This window comes from Falco peregrinus, chromosome 3, assembly GCF_023634155.1.
Source record: "Falco peregrinus isolate bFalPer1 chromosome 3, bFalPer1.pri, whole genome shotgun sequence".
In the NCBI taxonomy this organism is placed as follows: Eukaryota; Metazoa; Chordata; class Aves; order Falconiformes; family Falconidae; genus Falco; species Falco peregrinus.
In genome coordinates, this window is record NC_073723.1 from 115269126 (window position 1) to 115288388 (window position 19263).

At 52.5% G+C, this 19263-nt stretch overlaps 1 protein-coding gene across 2 annotated transcripts in view; it reads right to left on the reverse strand.

Moving 5' to 3' along the window:
• Nucleotides 1–706: 706 nt before the first annotated feature.
• Nucleotides 707–19263, reverse strand: part of LOC101914229 (CCN family member 2-like) — a 43818-nt gene continuing 25261 nt past the window's right edge. Inside the window, exons 10-17 of one of the 2 annotated variants that reach the window (XM_055799580.1) lie at nt 16927–17216; nt 16710–16758; nt 15921–15988; nt 13857–15272; nt 8162–8375; nt 3803–4054; nt 3187–3395; nt 707–2990 (exon numbers count right to left, since the gene is read on the reverse strand). In XM_055799580.1, the coding sequence (XP_055655555.1) occupies nt 2679–2990; nt 3187–3395; nt 3803–4054; nt 8162–8375; nt 13857–13916 (1047 nt within the window). In that variant the 5' untranslated portion in view covers nt 13917–15272; nt 15921–15988; nt 16710–16758; nt 16927–17216 and the 3' untranslated portion in view covers nt 707–2678. The remainder of the gene's footprint in view (nt 2991–3186; nt 3396–3802; nt 4055–8161; nt 8376–13856; nt 15273–15920; nt 15989–16709; nt 16759–16926; nt 17217–19263) is intronic. The other variant, XM_055799581.1, reaches the window with a different exon arrangement.

Sequence of the window (19263 nt, forward strand, 5' to 3'; positions counted from 1 at the left end):
GCTGTCCCGTGTCCCCCCGCCGCGGTGGGGCCTGAGGCAGGGCTGGAGGAGGGGGTGCTGCCCTGGGCCAACCTGCCCCCCCGGGACACCGGCACGGACCGCCACCGCGTCCCCTCGGTGCTCCCCCTCCCCGTGGGAGCGCCGAGCCACGAACCCCCGCAGCTCCCGTTGGAGCCGGGGGGGGTCTTGTCCCCCCAACACCTGCCTCTCCCCAGGGACCCCCAAGCCTTCCCCGAGGAGGAGGATGGTTGGGCGGGGGGGAAGAGCCTCTGGGCCCCGCGGCGGGGCCGGGGGTGGGGAGGGGGGAGCCCCGGCTAATGTGATGAGGGGGGGATGACGCCGTAAGCTGTTAAGCCACCGCAAAGCCCCTCGCGGTCTGGCCCCGTTATCCCGACTCCCGCTCACATCTGCTCCCGCCGCTATTTTTAACGGCGCATTAAGGATTTCTGGGTCCTTAAGCAGGCGAGGGGGGGGGCCTCTGCTTGTGCTTCCCCCCCCCCGTGCAGGAGCTGCGATGTGCGGGCTGCAGAGGTGCCCGTGAGACACCAACACTGCCCCCCCACACTATCTGGGGGGACCCCCACCCCACAGCCAGCCGTCAGCTTGGCAGAGGGTCCCAGCACTGGTCCCAGTGGGCTGGTGGCTCTGGGGAAAGGCTGGAGGGGAAACCAGGCAGGAGCCTCGCACAGAGGGATGCTGCCAGGGATGTAAAAAATAGACATTTATTAGCGTTGAGTAAAGTGCGACCTTAGCGTAGTTTTACACTCAGAAACCTTGTAAATGGCAGGAGAAAAGTTCAGAGCAGACCTGGAGGGCAAGGGGAGAGAAGGCCCCGAGCAGGGTTGTGCTAAAAAGGTACGAGAACTGTACAAAGACCTTTAAAAAAAAAAAACAAAAAACCAAAAAACCAAAACCAATATCGGATAAATTATTTACAGTTCAAACCGATTACAGGAGGCTGAAGGCTGACAAGCTTCTGCAGGCTGAGAGAGCGAGAAAAGAGACTGAGCCGAGACACAGGCACTGAGCCAGCGTCGGAGCGGAGCCGCGGGCTGCAGGGATCGTCCTCCGGCCCCGGGTCCCGCTTTGGGGTGGGAGACGGGGTGGGACAGAGCCTCGGTGCGGCAGCACGGCCCCTGCTCCTGCCCAGCTGGGACAGGAATCATCATTCCCAGCGGTGAAAGGCAGGGAAGATGTAAGGAACAGGATCAGGCCCTTTACTCGGATGTTTCTGCTAAAAACCAGGAGAGGCCGATTGCAACTGATGAGGCTTCAGAGACAGCACAGAGCTGCTGAGGTGCCGTGCCGGGGGTCACGGGAGTGTCCCGGTGCTGGTGGCCATTCCCGCAGCCACAGGCTGGCAATCAGCACGGCGTTAACGGCACAGAGACTGCGCAGGTCTGTGGCAAGAAGGGAATCCCACCGCCGGAGACCCCGCACCAGCTTTCCGTGCTGCTGCCTGGGTAACTCCAGAAGGGATCAGCTCTGTTGACAAACACGGGCACTTTCCTCGCTGGTGCCTTACGCTCCCCGGGCAGACCCGACTGACCCGCGTTCCTCCAGCTTAGGACCCACCAGCAGAGACTCTGGAGCTGCAGCGCAGCCCCAGCCCCACTGTGGGTGTGCGAGCCGCGGAGCCCAGCCCCTCTCCCACCCCGGAGCCATTTCTGAGGAGATTACCAGGAGGGATGACAGGAGATGCTCATCACTAAAAGCTGCCGCAGGAGCACATGCCAGGGACACATTTCAGCCTGGCAGCCTGGCTCAGCCCCATTCCGGGCTGGAAGAGCTCCTCGGGTCCGAGACAGGCCCCAGGAGCACGGCCCCGCCAGCAGCGCCTGGCTCCATCCTTTCTTCTACCAAGAAACCCCTTCCCGGGCTCAGGTCCCTGCAGGAGGCGCCGAGCCATGCTCTGTCTCCAGCAGTGACGCTACACAGCTCGCTGTTCCCTTGTCTTCGCTGTCACCCTCCCTGGCAGACGAGGTTAAAAGGAATTTAACAGGGAAAAAAGAGCCCAGCCTTGAGCTGCCCAGCCGACGGGTCACCCAGCCGACGATCCGGCCTCTCTAGGAGCGAACTGATCCGGAACAAAGCTGCTGACGGGAGGGTGCAAGGCGGGCACAAGGATGGGGAAGAGCTTTTGCCAACTTGCTGGATCCAATTAGCCAAAAATAATCACAAAGCTCAGCAGGAGCCCAGCATGGGGCCAGGACCACTTTCCTCGCTGAGCAGCTTTGCACCGACGTGCAGCGGAGCCCACGGTGCCGGAGAGCAGGCTGCAGAGCTCAGCCCTAGCTCAGGCCTCCTGCGCTGCTCCTGCCTGATGCTCTGGGCTCGCCGCCTGGTTGGGGCAGGCGGGCGGCCATGGGGAACGGCACCCGCTGTCCGCTCAGCTGGAGCCAGGCTGGAGCCCCGCGGCTTGATCCACTCTCCCACCTGCTCAGTGGGAACGTGGGTCAAGTTTGCAGCTCCAGCCTGTTTCTGGTTCCTTCACTGACCTCCGCACCACCACGGGGGAAGGTCAGGAGCCTGGAGCCGATGGGGCTGTTCCCCCACGTGCCTCGGCTCGTTAGGAAGGCCACGGGGACCACTGGTGCTGAACGGTGCTGTTCTGAAGAGCACAGCCCCTCACAGAGGGGCCCTAGACACCTCGGCCCATGGATCTGGCACAGAGAGGGCTACTGCCTCTCTGTCTTGACGTGGTCTCCAATCATCCTCCTGTGATATGTGGCCAGGAAGATGTCGTTGTCTCGGGGACAGTCGTAGTGGCAGGAGCACATCTTGATGAACATCATTTTCCGCTGGAAGAAGTCCCCCTCGGGGCAGCGGAATTCCACCTCCACGGTGCTGGTGACGTACGGGGTGCAGCAGCGGCCGTCCGTGCAGCTGCCGCAGAACTTGGGCCGGTAGGAACGGGTGCTGGTGCAGCCCGAAAACTCAAAATGGAGGCTCTGGCGTGGCTTTGGGGTCCGCACACACTTCTTCCCCTTCTAGGGAGAGAGCAGAGGGGTTAACAAGGACACGGGCCACCTAGGACCGTGCTCTGTCTCCGGCACTGGGCAATCGGAGATGGAAAAAGTGGAAGTACAGAGCAAACCCTGCGAGATGGGCTCGTGCCTGACAGGTACCTAACGAGGCCGTCCCTCACACTGACGGTGTGGTGTCCCCCCTCCCCGAGGCCAGTACCTTGGTTTTCTCCATGGGGAAGTCGCAGGGTCGGACCATGCAGAGCCGGGTCTCCTTCTCCAGGTGGCACTGGGGGTTGTCGTTGGTTACTCGGGCAGAGATGCCCATGCCGCAGCTCTTGGAGCAGGCACTCCACTCGGTGGTCTGCACCAAGCAGTTCTCCTGCAGGTTGTTCAGCTCCGGCTTGCGTGCCGGATCCTCCCTGAAAACTGAGCCACGCGAAGGGACACAAGGGTCAGGGCTTGGGATGAAGCGTGGCAGCTCCATGACTACTCCCAACTTGGTGCAGCTCTTCAGGAACAGCAGAAAGGTCTGATCCGTCCCGTGAGCTACTCAGCCTCTCAGCAGGAGGACACAGGCCAGCACGGGGCCGCTTCCTACCCCAGCCCAGCTCCGGGCAGCCCTGCTGCAGCACCAGAGGGTGCACGCGCTCCCCCGCAGCACCGCCGAGGTCTCACCTCAGTGGGTCTGGAGTTCAACACTGGGTGCCCACATGACGGTGCACAAAGCCAGCAGTCACCACCAGTGCCAAACCAGGCGTGACTTAGGGCCCCTACCCAAAGGCGGTGTGGGTCCACCCCTAGGCCCCCCAAACAGCCCTCTGCCCACCACTCACCCGCCATGGCTGTTTCGAAGCGGTTTTCCTCACTGCCCTCCTCGCAGATCCACTCTTCGCAGCACTTATTGCGAAACTTCACCCGCCGGGGGTTGGGGCACTCGGGGGACGGCAGCCGCAGGTCGTCGGAGCAGAGCGGGATGCAGCCGATGGCCCCGTCCATGCAGATGCACTGCAGCTTGCAGGTGGGCTGGAAGCTCTCCCCGTTGTGGTAGATCTTGCCCAGCAGGTCACAAGTTGCACCCTCGTGAGCTGTGGGAAGGGGGGAGAGGAGGAGGAGAAAGACTTTTTTACCTGGAGGGTGGCAGAGCGCTGGCACAGGCTGCCCAGAGGGGCTGGGGGTCTTCTTCTCTGGAGACATTCAAACCCGCCTGGACGTGACTGTGCAGCCTGCCCGAGGAGAGCCTGCTCTAGCAGGGGTGGGACTGGGTGATCCCCAGGGGTCCCTTCCAGCCCCGACCGTTCCCGTTATTCCATGAGGAGCTGAGCAGATGGCAGGGGGCTGGCAGCACGGTCTCCGCTCAGGGGGTCACAGGGCTCCTGATGGGGGCCAAGTGCCCACGCACAGTCTCCCCTGCTCTGCCATCCCAGCAGATGTTGGCACATTTCGTATCTGGCTCCCTGGACCCACAGCTATTCCTGATAGCTGGAAGTTGGCTCCAGCTGGGCCAGACCTCCCAACGTTCTCTCTAAAAACGTCTTCTCCACTCGGATGAGCTACTAAGTGGGACTTTGTCTCTACAGCTTGTAAACAGCCTGCTCCCCAGTCCGAGGTCTTCCTGGCCGGCTCAGAGTGCCCCAGTCAGCGATGTTGTGCAAGATGCATTCCTGACACAGCACACGAGCCAGCAGCTTTGCTCCTCCTTACTCCTAGGAGGCTAAAAGGCAACGTTCTCCTAAGAGCTGTAGGTTCCCCACATGTCTAAAGGTACCTAAAAAAGGAAAATAACACTTTGGGTTTATGACCTTTGTGGCTTCTCTGTGATGCGTGAATCTCTGCTTCCTTCCAGCCACAACTTTTTCTGTTTCTCTCTGTTCTGGTCTCTAGCTCTTTCATCTGCAGCCCTCCTACGAGTCTTTCACTCCTTCCCGATAAAACTTAAATGAGCAAAAAAGGAGGCGCAACAGCATCTGACACATAGGAGCAATCTTCCATCTGTGGGTGCGAGCGATGCTCACAAGTTCTTATGCCTGCATTAGCCAAATTTTTTCCAGTGGAAGTTTTCCAGCAGAAAAGTCTTCATTTGATTGAGAGTTCTGCAGGCTCAGATCGACGGCAGGAATGTTTTCAATGAGAAACAACTGAAGCATTTCAATTTGATATCAAAGATTTCCTTTATGGTCTCACAATAGCTCAACCAAAATACTTGTTGGACAGTATCCATAGGGGGAAGTATTTTGTTCAGATAATTATTTTAGATACTATAAAGATCAAGATGAAACATTTTGATATAATGGAAATGGAAAGTTTTGATACAGCCAAACAAGTATTCTAAATTGCTCATGGAAACTTTTGAGAGGTTTTTTTATATTATTCTTTTTCTTTCAGCCTGAAATGAGATGTTGAAATCCCAGAGTTGTTCACAGGACAGAAATCCTGGTTTTGGACAGTTCTCATCAGCTGCTGCTTTCTGCAATCCTGACCCTTAAAAAACAAACAAAAAAATCCATGCAAACCTCTACTGGGAAGTTACCAAAATTAAGGATACTTGGCTGCTTGCGGAGGCTTACCAGGAAACCTGATCTATTTTCCCCTTAGTCCTGGTCGCCCATGGAACATTGTCTCAGAAAGTGTTTGGACCAAACAAGGAGCAAGAGCCTCTTTCCATCCCACCTACTCCTTGAGGGGACACAAATCCTTCCGGGCTGCTGATGCCTTGTTTCTAACCGGAGCTGGAGCCCAACCTGCAACGCCTTTCAATGCCATTGGTATAAAAATACTCCTGTGCTCCTACTTAGAAGTTTTGAAATCCTCACTTTTTCCATCAAAGTGGAAGTCATCCACTTTCCCTCCACACAACCATTCATACTTATTTTTAAATCCTCTTTCACTGTTTTTTAGCCCAAGCCCACTCCCTTCCCCACGAACGGATCGTGCTGTTCCCACAGCAGCGCTCCTCCCCACCCCAGGAACGGCAGCCTGCTCGGGGGCTTTATGACAAAACTCGATCCTTCTGTCATGCCCTTCACTACCCTACACAGACCTCGCTTTCCTGTTGACCTGATCCAACTAAAGCACCCAAACGAATTGCGCCACAGCGGGGCAAGGCAGCTCTTTATTTACCAGCCCCACCTGGCGCCGCTGCCGCTCCGGTCCCCAAACACCGAGCCCAGCCAGGAGACTTTTGTCCTTCGCTGCAGGGAACATGGCAGAGCTCAAGTGAGCCCTCAGGTCGCCGCAGTTCTGCCAGCTCCCTGCGTCCACCCAGGCCACCCTACCGCCCTCAGGCTCTCCTACTCTAGAGCTCCTCCAGGGTGGTCTCTACCTTTCTGATATGCCAGGGTCTCTGCAGGAAGGGGAAAATTCCTCTGCAACATATGAAATGCTACGTACTGTGATAACATTAAACAAATACGCAGGAATTTTCACTCTGATGGCTCCCTTCCCATCTCTTCTGATGTGGCCTCCGTGCTGGTACCCAGCCTAGAAGCTCTTCCCGTGACGCTTGAACACCTCTCTGCTCCCATCACATCTGTCTTATCTGGATACCTGTAAGCCCTCTCTTGTCGCAGACGTTGCTCTTTCCCTTCATTTGATTCATTCCTCCACCTTCAGCTTCTTTCACTGCCTCCAAAATCCCCCACCTTCCAAGAGATCAGTGTGGCGATCGCAAAAATATCACCCAGGGACATTTCAGCCCAAATCCTCAGTCCGATTTAGGGAGGTATCCTGGTCTATGTTAATCTGGGAATTTTGCCATGGAAATCTTAATTTCTTATTTAAAGGCAGGAAGGACAGTTGTGGTCTTCAAGTCTGATCATCTAAACAGCGGGGATATGGGACCCTCACTCCAAAATCTTTGTATCAAACCCATATGGAGCATCTCCATTGGAAAGGTGTCCAGCCTTCATGTGAAGTCTTCGAGACGGAGACTCCTCCACACTCCTGAGTAAATTGTTCCAGTGATTTAACTACCTTTACTCTACAACCACACACCTCATTCCCAGCCTTATTTAGGCAGTCTACAGCTTGTGCCCGCTGGGCACATTATGCCTACGTTCACCTTCCTAAGCTTCAGTCATCAGCTCTCAGGTGTAGCAATGCCTACAGGAAGCACCAGGAAGCTCATGTGATTTCTAAAGATCACAGTAACCGGGGGAGAAGATTAAATGACTTACAAAACTTCTCATAAGAAAGGAGAAAACACCTTCTGCAAACTAAACTCATTCTTTAGAGTGAAAAAAACCCAACCTGTAAGTGACGCTGGTGCTGCAAAAAGTGCAGTTCCAGTCTGGACCCCCAACACCCCCGTCTCGGGTTGGTGCAAGTGGTACAGAGCATTTCCCGAGGTGCCCCGTGCACTGGTTGAATGCCTCCCACAGTGCTCACACCAGCCTTCCAGCCCACACATCTTCTTGACTGTTTTGAAAAGCCTGAATTAAAAAAATGGTCAGCTCCTGGCAGAGACAGGGGCAGAGGAGTCTTGTTTTTAAACAAAGGAGACTGAGGAAATACTTTTTTTTTCCCTCTCTACACTAAAATAATTTTTGGATGCTTTAAAAATAGCTACTAAACAAAAAAAAAAACCAAAACACAAACGAAAAAAATCAAAAAGATTTTTCTTTTCTGGATGAAAAGAGGTACCAGGAGAGAAAACAGCTCTGCATTTGTATTTACCTGGCTCAGTAACGTTGTGCACAGACACTATTTTGCAAACGAGTTGTTCAGCTATTTCCACCCACATGCTGCAGCCAGCAACGCAGCATGCCTCTTGCATGTGAGCAGTCGAGTGCAAACTGCCCATCTCCAGTGCAAAGCAGCGAGATTTTGGGTGCGATTTTTCAAGCAACAGTACCTTTCCAGTAAAAATCCAGATTGCTGATATTTACCCACAGGCACTACAGGGCTAGAGGCTATCTCCTAACAATGTCACAGGAACAAAGGAGCGTCCCAAACCCACACTCGTGCCTCTGGAAACATCCTTCAGGGCAGGAGGAAGCAGGTTGCGTGTGTATCGGTATCGGGGAATCTGTTGGCTCACAGGGCTGGCACAGATCTCCCAACGTGATGCTGGATGAAGCTCCAAGCGCTTCGGGAAATTCTGACGATGCCTTGGGTTTTCTGGGAGGTCTGCAGGCAGAGGGCTGAAGGGGCCATAAGAAAAGCGCACAATAACAGAACAAACATACAGCTCTCACCTAAGCAGATCCCGCTGCCTCTGTGGATTTTGGAGAAGTCGCAGTAGAGTCCCTTGTGATGATCACAGGGTTTCTGCAGGGAGCAGAGCTCGCCAAGCTGCCTGGCACACACCTTGCAGCAGCCACAGGCATCCAACACGTGGCTGGTGCCAGCGGGGCACTGCAGAGGCTGGGAGGGACACTGGCATGGGTACGTGCAGGCCTGCAGCTCTACCTGGAGGGCAAACAAGCCATGGAGAGAATGAGTCTCCCACAAGCCAGCCAGGCAGAGAAACAAAAAACACGCTTCTGCTACAAGCACAGACACCCTGTCAAGAGGGGGGAAGACCAACTTCACCCTCCACCGGGCAGCCCTGCTGCAGAGGGCGTGTGTGCAGCACCCAGGGACCCGCAGGACGAAGCTTTTTCTCACCCTTAACTCATGCGGAGCTCAAGGGAAAAAAAAAAAGATGCCTCTGGGAAGCAGCGCCAAAATAAACGGGACAAGCAGTAGCTTGGAGTCCTATGCACAGCTCAGCCCCCTGCTTCCCTGGAAGCAATAAAATAGTAATTATTAACAGCAAGCAATTCCCAGCTCAGGAGGGAACATCAAAGCACTCTGCAGCAGCAGCGTTAGACCCAGTGCAAAGACGGAAAAAGTGAGGTGCATCGCGAAGGGGCCTGCCCAAAGTCAGCCAGCAGGACTGCAGCAGCACTGAAAACAGACCCAGAAACTCCCCAGTCCCATTTTGTCCCCTGAACCTCATACTTTCTTCGTTATTCCCAGAGATGTGCCCTCTCCTCTCCCCTTTCCAGGGAACACAGAGTAACCAGCCTTCCTTGGGACCCGATGAAGCCACAGCTGCCTCACTTGGCAGCATTTTGGAAGTGTTGGCCGCCCCTTGAAACCCACCCTTGGCTTTTACACCACTTCCCACGCTGAAGAGAGATCAGGCTCTGCCTGAAGGAGGGGTACCCTCTCCCAAAAACCCGGGATGCTTTGAACGCTCCAGTAACTCAGTCTGTGGCATCCTTGTCCTGAATCAACTGGGAGCAGGTACATCAGCCTCAGCTCTGGATGTGCCCAGATTTGGGCCAGATGTAAAACCACAACTGTGAAAGGTGCAGAGTGTGTGGTCACTGAAGATCCTCTTACACCCCCTGAGAGACATCAGTGTGCCAGCTCCAGCCTGATTTTCTGCTCAGCTTCTGCCCACTCAATTCTCCAGGTAGCTGAGAGAGATGCAAGAGCACTGCTCCAGTTTGCAGCGCTCAGATGCTCCGTGCTGCTGGACAGGGTCAGCTGCCACCCTGGGGGCTGCTGGACATGGGGCAGCTCCCACCCTGTTGGCAGCTGCTGCCGCAGGGTGGATAGAACCCTTGCACGTAGACGATGCCAGCAAAACATTCTGGGATCCTGTACGGCTGTGAGCTGGGTGAAGAGGAAAGCACCAGCCAGGGCAGACCTCTCACAGCTCCGCTGCCACCCGGAGAGAGGTGCTGTGGCAGCTGGGAAGAGCCTGAGGGCAGGTGGGGAGGGGGGACACCTGGATCAGAGGCGAAAAATATATCTTGCTACAGCTCGATTTGCACTTGTTAGACCCCATCCAGCCCTCGCTTGTGAAACAGCTTCCTTGGATATTGTGTTTGTCACCAATAACAGTAGTAAAACTTTTCCAGCTGTTTTGACTGTTGCTCAAAACAGCTGCTCTGACTTTAGCTCGCATGGGGTCAGGAGATGCCAGCTGCTTTGTACTGCTGTAACAATCAGCACAGTATGGTGTGGGACAGAGATCAGTCTAAACTTTAACTCATGAATCCTCCCAGAGTCTCACCCTGCTCAGCAGGAATCAGTGTAATTCTTCTTGAAAACTCCTAGTGCAAAGTATTTTGGAAACAAGCCTCTTCCGCCCGTAGCACAGCTGTTCCCAGACGGCAGGCTCAGAGCCACTCGCTGGGAGCTGGCATGTCACAGAGATCTCTTCCCGACTGCTGAAGTGCATTAAAAGACGCTAAAAATACAGAAATGCTTTCCTACTGTTTTTCATGTATGTAACTGCTGTAGCTGCCAAAAGGACGTGTTATTCAACCTTGGATGAGTGGGTGGGGGCTACATGAGATCATAAAAGAGGCAAAGCATTCCCAACGCAGGTCCTATATTAAGATGCAATACATGCACTTAACAAAAATAATGACAACAAGCATTTTCCAATGCAGTGTCAGCCACAGGCCATATAAAGAAACACTCCCAAAATAGCTCTCCTACTGAAAAACAAACCCAAACAACCTCTTTCAGGGTAACAGAGAATGCAACGGAATTAAACCCAACCGAGTTTTCTTTCTTGCCTTCATTAATCATTGTTGGCGCCGTTTCCTCCCTTTAATAACTCACCCAAAGAAACTAGACCACCTGGTTTTACCTCCTGTTCACAAGCAGCTTCGCTTCCTCATTATACTACAGCTGCTTTCCAGCAAGAACATCTGGATTCAGATCTCTGACGTAGCCGAGACCTGCCGGGTGACTCTGCCCCCCACCTCTGCCGTGCTTCACTTCCCCCACCTGCGAGCAGAAGCACAGCTTAAAAGGCCCAAATCACCCGCATTTTCGGGGCTCTCTTCAGTATTTTGAGATTTCCCAACCAGTCAGCTTAGACATGCCCCTCTTCGCCAGCCAGCCCACCTGGCCCCAGGGGGTGTCGGGGCTCTCCCGCCCCTCTCACGGGCCCAGGAGAGGAGGGAACGAGCCGAAATCTTTTCTGGCTCACGCACACTCAGCAGTGAGCACTGAATAACTGGCTGGCGAGGGGAACTTTGAGTTGGGAACGGCTGGTAGAAAGTCAACATTGAACCAACTCCCTAGAGTTCTCCATTACTTAATTTGCTTTCACAGCGATTTCAAATAGGTGAAATAAGGGATTATATGGCATTTGCAGGGAGCACCCTCCACCCTGCCTTATTTTCAAGGATGGCTTCTAGGCATTGTTTCAATACAGTGTGGAAACTGCCCAAACTGTCCCAAAGAACTGCAAGAACCTGCAGTCCGGGCTTTGCTGCAGACCTGTACGTAACCCAAAGACCAACATTTCCACATAACGTGCCACCAACCTGGGTGCAGCTGGATTCAACTTAGAGAACATTTCCTTCCCTCTGCAGAAGGGTCTGTCCCCAAAACTACACTTTTACCTTCACCGAGCAGGATCCTAACTTCAAGTTCATTATACATTTGGCCTTATCACAGAATCACAGAATCATTTAGGTTGGAAAAGACCTTTAAGATCATCAAGTCCAACCGTTACCCCAGCACTGCTGAGCCCACCACTAACCCATGTCCCTAAGCACCACCTCTTCCTGGTTTTTAAACACCCCCAGGGATGGTGACCCCACCACGTCCCTGGGCAGCCTGTTCCAATGCTCAACAACCCCTTCAGTGAGGAAATTTTTCCTAATATCCCATCTAACCCTCCTCTGGTGCAGGTTAAGGCTTTTTTCTCTTGTCCTGTCGCTTGTCATCTGGGAAAAGACACTGACCCCCCCCTGCCTACACCCTCCTGTCAGGCAGCTGCAGAGAGCGATCAGGTCCCCCCTGAGCTCCCTCCTCTCCAAGCTGAACCCCTCCGTCTCACCCAGCCACCCCCCACCAGCCTGTGCCCCAGCCCCTTCCCCAGTCCCCTGCCCGGCTCTGGACACACTCCTCGCTTCTGTCAAGGTTGGCACTGCATCTCTGTGAACTGTGAGAGCAGCAGAACAAAACCAGCATTAGAGATCAAGGCTATAGATTTAAGAAAGCACTAAAGCCTGGAATACCATCTTTCCTCGCTCCCGGCTTTGCTGGCAGTTCTCATACTGATCACAACCACCACGTGTGGATCTGCTGCTCCCAGGACCCCTGAGCGATGGCCAAGCCACAGCAGCCCAACCAGAGGATTCCCTTGCCTGTGCTCCATGCATGTTCTCCACCACTGACTCCCAGGTCCCATCTGCTCAGCTGACAAGCCAGAACAAGCTTCCTCCCAAGTGCCAGCACAAAACCCAGTTACCTGAGGGGAAAGAAAAAGTGAGAATATTCTTCCTGCTTCATATCCACATGAAACTTCTACCCCCTGCACTCTCAGTAAGGCATGAGTAGAGGGGCAGGAGCTCACGCCACTGCAGCAGTTCTGTGGCATCATCAGGACTTCTCATTCCTGATCACTGTCCACACAAGCCCAGGAACCAGCTGAGAGGGCCACACCAAAGAGGATTTTAAAAATGCGTTTGGGCTCGTGCCTGTATTCAAAGGGCTGGGAAAGGGGCGTTCTGAAGCTGAGCGAGCTGTTTGCAAAGTGCTTTGGGAGCCAGGGGTTAATGCTGCAAGGTAGAAGTAATATAATAAACACATAACTGGTTCTCTTTCACGCTCCAAGACTGGCAGCAGATAAAGCAGCCAAAACACAGCTACTCACATACTGCAGACACTGAATCATGACGGATAATCCCTGCTCTCCCTCCACCTCAGGCTCTCAAGGCACCTTCCTGACGTTGCTGCGGCAAACTGTACAGCAGCCTAATAGCAGAGACAGGAACCACCAACCCCATTTCACAGAGAGGGGAGACACGGAGACCTGCTCAGGCTGAGCCTGGCAGAGCTAAACATAACTCCCAGCAATCCTGCTCTCACCTCTGAACACAGGAGGCAGATGCAGGAGTAACAGCTCTCGTTTCCTTGCTCCATCCACTAAACGTCACTCTCAGAGCTCAAAGAAAGTCAAAAGTCCCATTCCCGAGACAGTCAGCAGGTTTAGGAAAAACAACATCTCAGAGTAATAATAAAGGGTCACAGTGGTGGGACTCAATGCAATAATTTACATGGCCAATACGATGATCTTAAATGCCTTTTCCCACCTAAATGATCCTATGCTGCCAAAGCTGGGTCAGTGCAAGAAACACATCGACCATCCCAAACGGCAGAGGTTAGCTCTAGAGCAAGCAGTGCTGGGCGCACAGGACACCTTTCCTGGCAGAAGAGAGGCTGGCACATGCCGAGTGTGCCAGGAGCGGTCAGGGACACCTCACCGACCAGCAGTTTATTGCCTCTGTCAGCACAACAAGCTGTGCGAGGCACAGTGGTTCTGCAAACCTTATTTCCTCACCGATCCAAAAGGCACTTAACTGCAATTTAGATACATTAATGACTGCAGCAATGTTCCTAAGCAGGATCAGCTGCTCTGTCAAGCACTTGTATTAACACAAAAACAGGCACAAATTCTGCTCTGGAGAGGCTGCAGACTAACTTCCCCCTCGGGATCACGGTTTTTGGGAACACATGGATTCAGTGGCAGCTGGGGAAGGATGGTGATGGTAAGGAACTGGGATATGAGACTTTTAATCCTTGCAATGACACAAACTCAGTGACTTCACCTCTCTCTGTTCTCTTCTCCCCCCTGGTAAACCCGGGCTGGCTTCTAGCTCACACAAGTGGAGTGAAACAAAATCCATTCATGTTCGCCAAGAGCTTTGAGATCCATGGGTGACAGGCGCAACGCGTGGCGCAGCTCCGGGCGTGATTGAGTTACACGGCGCATTCACATTGCTCTGCTAACAGCCAGACTTTGCTCAGAAACCTTCGGAGGCAGGTGGCAGGCGGGAAGAGTTATTCAGCCTAAAGCGTTTGCATGCATCAAAGCAAGAAGCTGCAATGCCCAGCCAGCAAATGGAGCTGCTGCGGTGCAATACATACCCAGCCAGGTGCAAGGAGGAGGAACAGGGTCCAGGTCACTGCCCCCAAGTTGCCAGCCATCCCGAGTAAAGGGAAGGGAGGGGATTCAGGCTGCTGACTGACTCACTCCTCCTTCGGAGTTTCTCCTCTCTCTTTGGAGAAAGTTGCATACCAGCTCCTCTTTAAATAGCCTCCTGGAGGGGGCGTGCCCCGCGCTTGAGTGACACCCTGGAAAGCGCTGCCGAAGTGGGTGCAAGGAAAAATGTCCACATTCCAGGGAACATGAGCAGATTCCTGTGGCCCCGGTGGTTACGGGGCTGCCAGTGCAGCCTGCAGCTTGGTTCCTTTCCACGTGGGTAAATCAAATCCCGGTAAAAGCGGGATTAGTATTTTTTAATTTTTCCCCTTTTAAACTCCAGAAGTATGAAGCCTGGGACAGCTTTCTTGACACAACCCCCCTTTCCCTACCTACATCCATTCCTTTTTGGCTGCGAGAGCCAAGGACTTGAATAAGCAGAGCTTTGTGGTGCTCAATGTTTTTCCTTTGAAGGGGAGGGAGAGATGGAAAGTTCAGTGCTGTTAGGCGCAATTAGGTACCATCACTGACCGTGCATCACCAGCGCTTGCTGCTGCCAGCTCCGAGAAATGAAAATTTTATGACTACAAAGACTGCCGTCTGAACTCCTGCAATGAGGAGCCGCTGGTTTTATCAGGCAATGAAAAGTTACAGGGTGAAGGTTATGGATAAAGGACAGCAGTTCCTCACAGTGCTTTATTTGCACCTCAGGACTGATGCAGGGTATCATACCTTTTTATCTCAGGGCATGATCCTTTCCGTTCACTGCTGAAATACAGAACCAGGCTTCTGCAAAGCCTGCACAAAGACCTTTAGAATATGAATAGTTGTCTTGTGTATTAAAGAGTTGTTTTGTTTATTCCCAAACAGCAAGCGGAATGCTGCCATGGAAAGATGAGGAGAAGGAGTGCAGCAGAGGGCACTCTTAGTCCTCGCTGGCCTGGGGTGTGACAGAGCACGTTGGGTACCGGACAGGAATCCTCTGTGCTGTACAAGAGGTGGCCTTTAAAAAGATGGAGCCGTGCCTCTGAGTCAGGGACCTTTCCAGGGTAGAGGTGGTGCAAGACCTGTGCACTGACTTCAGGCCGGCATAAAAGAAGGGGCAGGAGCGTATACAGAATGCACTGTGCCATACAGTCCCTACCACATCCCAGCAGTGCGTGCCTCGAAGTAGGACAAAAGATGAAGACAAATGTAGGGAGCGTGTAGTGGGTCATTTCCATTCAGCCTCCTTCCTACCCACCTCCAAGTGTAGGGCATCTTAGCCGGGAATCAAGCCCTGCGTTTTACCCAGGTCCTTTCGGGTCCCTGTGCAACACCAGATCAGCTTCCACACTCCCTACACCACTGTTTGTCCACTGCTGAAAACAAACTCCAACTCTTAATGAATTAGCACTTGGAAAGCCCCTGGGGATTTGGGGCTGGAGAGCATTAGCACAGTGCAAACCAGCAGATGCAAAATGCTGGTGCGCCTCCTTCTCCTCTTCCGTAAGACAAGGGATTTCACAATCATTTCCGTACCAGCTACCTCTGCTAATGTCACAAGAAAGGATTACACCTCCACACAGAAGATTTAACATACTGGAGGTGGCATAGACTTCCAGTGCCCTAGAGCAGCTCGGAGCTAAAGGCAGTCTCACTGGATATACATTCCTTCCCCTTTTGGAAGGCTTGGCACCTTAAACTATGTTGTTGCCTAAAATTAGCTGCTCACATTTCACCACGGTGTGTAAATAAGACAAGGATAAAGTGCTACACACCTCTGTCCTCATTTTCTCACACAGCAAGAATATAAACTGCAGCTGAATTCCAAGCCATACGGGGCATCTGAAGTTGTTACATTTGTGCCTTTTTAAAAGGACAGCATGTAATATATGGCTCGAGTCATGCATCGCCCCTTGTCCAAGAAGCAGCAGTTGCACCTTGAACGATCATCTTCCAAATGCCACTTTTAGCATAAACCTGCTGCATGACCTCGAGTGAACTGTTCAACCAAAATACTCACTCACCTGTCAGGAGTGTTGGGGGCAATATTCAGCGCTAAACCAGCATGACAATGGCTGCTTGAGTTTTTAACCTACAACAAAAATAAAGAATAATTCCATGATAAAACATCCTTACCAAACTGCCCATCATCACCCACATGAGTGCTTTCATCTTCCCAGAACAGAAGCGTAAGCAAAATGTACTGAGTTGCAATCCTGCTCATCCTACAAGCCCCCTTAGCTCTGCCGTGGCCAGCCATCTCCCCTGCTTTGCCAAGACACGAGCGTTTGGATCCACTCTAGGTCCTTTACTGGAAAGCAGGACCAGCATCTTGCACCGGCCCCTTCACTGGGAAGTGCCAGGAGCGGTGCCAAACCCTCCCGAGGAGGGTTGCTGGGGCCAGAGGAGCCCACTTTGTCTCTCATAGCCCAGACTAAGTCTGTCACTTCTTCACCATACACTGAAAAAAAGAAGAGGAGCAGCAGGACACGAAGGACAAGTGTCAGCTGGAGAACCCTGATTTTGGGAGCTTCCTACACCCATGGTCCAAGATATTCTCAGGACACTCGACAACCAAAACTACCCCTTGTGCTAGCAGCTGAACTGTTCACCCCACTGGACACGCCACTTGCCAAGAAGCAAGAGAAGAACATGCAGGTTGAGTGACTCAGAATGATCAAAGGGAGGAAACACCCAAGCTAACACCCATTTGTATATCTTCTTTTTGCCTGAGCTGCCTCAAGTGAAGGGATAAAGATGTCAACCCTGCTTAAAATCTCCCCCAAGCAAAGAATAGTGGGTGTTTAATTCACCTTGCTATGTTCTTCTGGGTTCACTCACCATGCCCAGCTAGCAGCTTTCCTGAATATATAGTAATTACAAAAAGAAGACATTTAGTTAATTGCTAAAAAACACGTAAGGCTAAAGAATAAAATTAAGGCAAGCACACACACATTTTTTTGACTCAGTGTGATCGCTCGCAGTGGCGCCCTGCCTGCAGGAGCCAAAATAAAAAGCCAGTACAAGCACCTTGGTAAAGGGAATCGGGCTCACCCAGTCCTCAGTGGCTTCAAATCTGTCCCCTGCCTCAAAGTTAAGCTGCTCAGTCATCCAGAGGACATGCTGGTGGCTCGCAGGACTGCTCCGTACAGAACAATTTTCATTCTCACAGCTGGCCAGTCTTGGCAAAAGTCACTGCTGGAGTGGATCACAGGCACTCACTCTAATTTGGCACTCTTTTAACTTTATGAGCCTTGCTGAAATTATCTCAAACATAAATTTGGCCAGCCGAGATGGTGAGGTTCATCCAGCTAGTTGGTCTGAAACATAGGAATTTCATTTCATTGTTCATTACCCAACTACTGATGCCTGCTTGATGCATCCTGCTCACATGCTCAGGCAAAACTGAATGCCAGATTCAGAGCTACAAAGGAGTCCTGTCCCTTGCTTTTTGCCACCTTCTGTACTTTTGAGGATAAGATGCAATTCCTGAGATCGGCTGGGCACTTTCACCCAGCTTCTCTCCTGATGCTACAGGGCTGCAAGACATAAGTGACACTTGATTTCTCCATCTGTGGTATATTACTGATAAAAGAACAATCTCATCAATGTCTATCAAGGCCGTAAGTTTGCAGCAAGGCTGGGAAGGAGTTCTGCTGGTCCGTGTGACTTGGGGTGGGACAGTGAGTGAATGCTTTTGGGCTAAACAGGGCTAAACCAGAGACTTAACAGCTGAGAAGGTCTCTTCCAGACCCATGTTCCTGTTCAAGTTCAGCATTAATTCAGCATCTGCCTAGAGGGACATTTAGGGTCAGATTCATGCCATCTAATCCTTAGGTACTTAATTAAGGCATCTACATTAGAAGCCTGATCTCTCTAGGCTCTCTTTATAATCAGTGGAGAAGGGCCGAAGCTCCTGAGCTGCCTTCTGACAGTCCCACCGCTGCTGCTCCACATGCATCAGCTGTATCGTGAAGTTAGTTGCTGTGAATTGTCAAGAGAAAGCATCATATAAAAGCAGCACCAGAGCTCAGCAAAGGCTAAATGCTACCCCGTATCTGACTCCAATCTGGGTGGGAAAGGCTACCCTGCCCTAAGGACGGACGGAAAGGGCAGGACAAAACACCCCTCCCCACTTCAGCACAACCTTGGGATGAAATCCTGACTCCGCGGTAACACCCGCTGGCTCCAGCAGAGCTAGGATTCCCCTCTCCGCCTGGCTTGCCAGATGCTACAGCCCTGAGGGCACGCTGCTGTGCCCATAGTGTAAGGGATGTCAAGCAGGGAATAAATTTCATCCCTGGCTGCAGAGTTTGCTAATAAAATCTACAGTTATTTTAGTTCTGGGAGGAACACTCCATTGTATTTCAGGATTTATTGTGAAATCGAAGCCTATCAAGGGATGCAGAACTTGGGATGGGTGGGGTGCCTGTTGATGTCCTCATAAAGGAAGTAAATATATAAAAACAGTCTTGGCATTGTGAGTTTGGAAACAGCCAGTGCTTAGATACAGAGTTTGCCAGCAAAAGCACACATTCTCTTCTGGTAAAAAAAAAAAAAAAATGCCCCCCTAGAGCCTGACCTTGTCAGGATGCAAAAAGCCAGTTGTGCAGCTTACCAAAGAGCGTGCGACCAAGGGCACCCAGAGGGGCTACCAGGCACAACACTAAAACCCATGTATCAATGCACAGGATTCTCGTTTCAGAGCAGGTACACAGTAAGAAAGTCAACACTTCTAAGGTCATACATGCAACAAGAAGCCTTCCCAAAGCAGAGAATGCAGGTGTTGAGCTCTTTGTGAAATAGGCCTTGGTTTTGGAAGCAGAGCACTAGTCTTCTCTCTTTCTTTTGCTCTGTTTCTGCCTTAAGAAATGTGGCCTTTTGCCCCAGCCCAGTGCACAGCCAGCTGGGAGGCTTTCCAGTTAGGACCACTGTCATTATCCAACCCGACTCCTGGCCTAACACACACACAAGATCCTACAGCAAGGGCTTCTGTGACCAGCATCTGTGTTCTGCCTCCTGGCAGGCTGCAACCAGCTCTGAATGTGGCAAAGAGGCAGGACCAAGCCCTAGACTTGAGCTCTGGGGAGCCTGGTGCAACAGCTAGACCTACGGCAGACCCCCTGCCTGACCCCAGACACGCTGTAGGTACAACCCCTCCAAAGCAGTCGAGAAAGAGCTGTGAGCACAGCTTGTTCCCTGATCTGACCCTGCCTGGCAGCAGCGTGGGCTGCACAGACCTGTCCGAGGGCTCACTCTGCACCAGGCTTGTGCAGGCAGGTGCCCCAGGATCCCCGGGGCTCAGCATCCTGGTTACTGGTCCATGCAGAAAATCAGACCTCAAGGGCAATGCGGACAAAGCTGCAA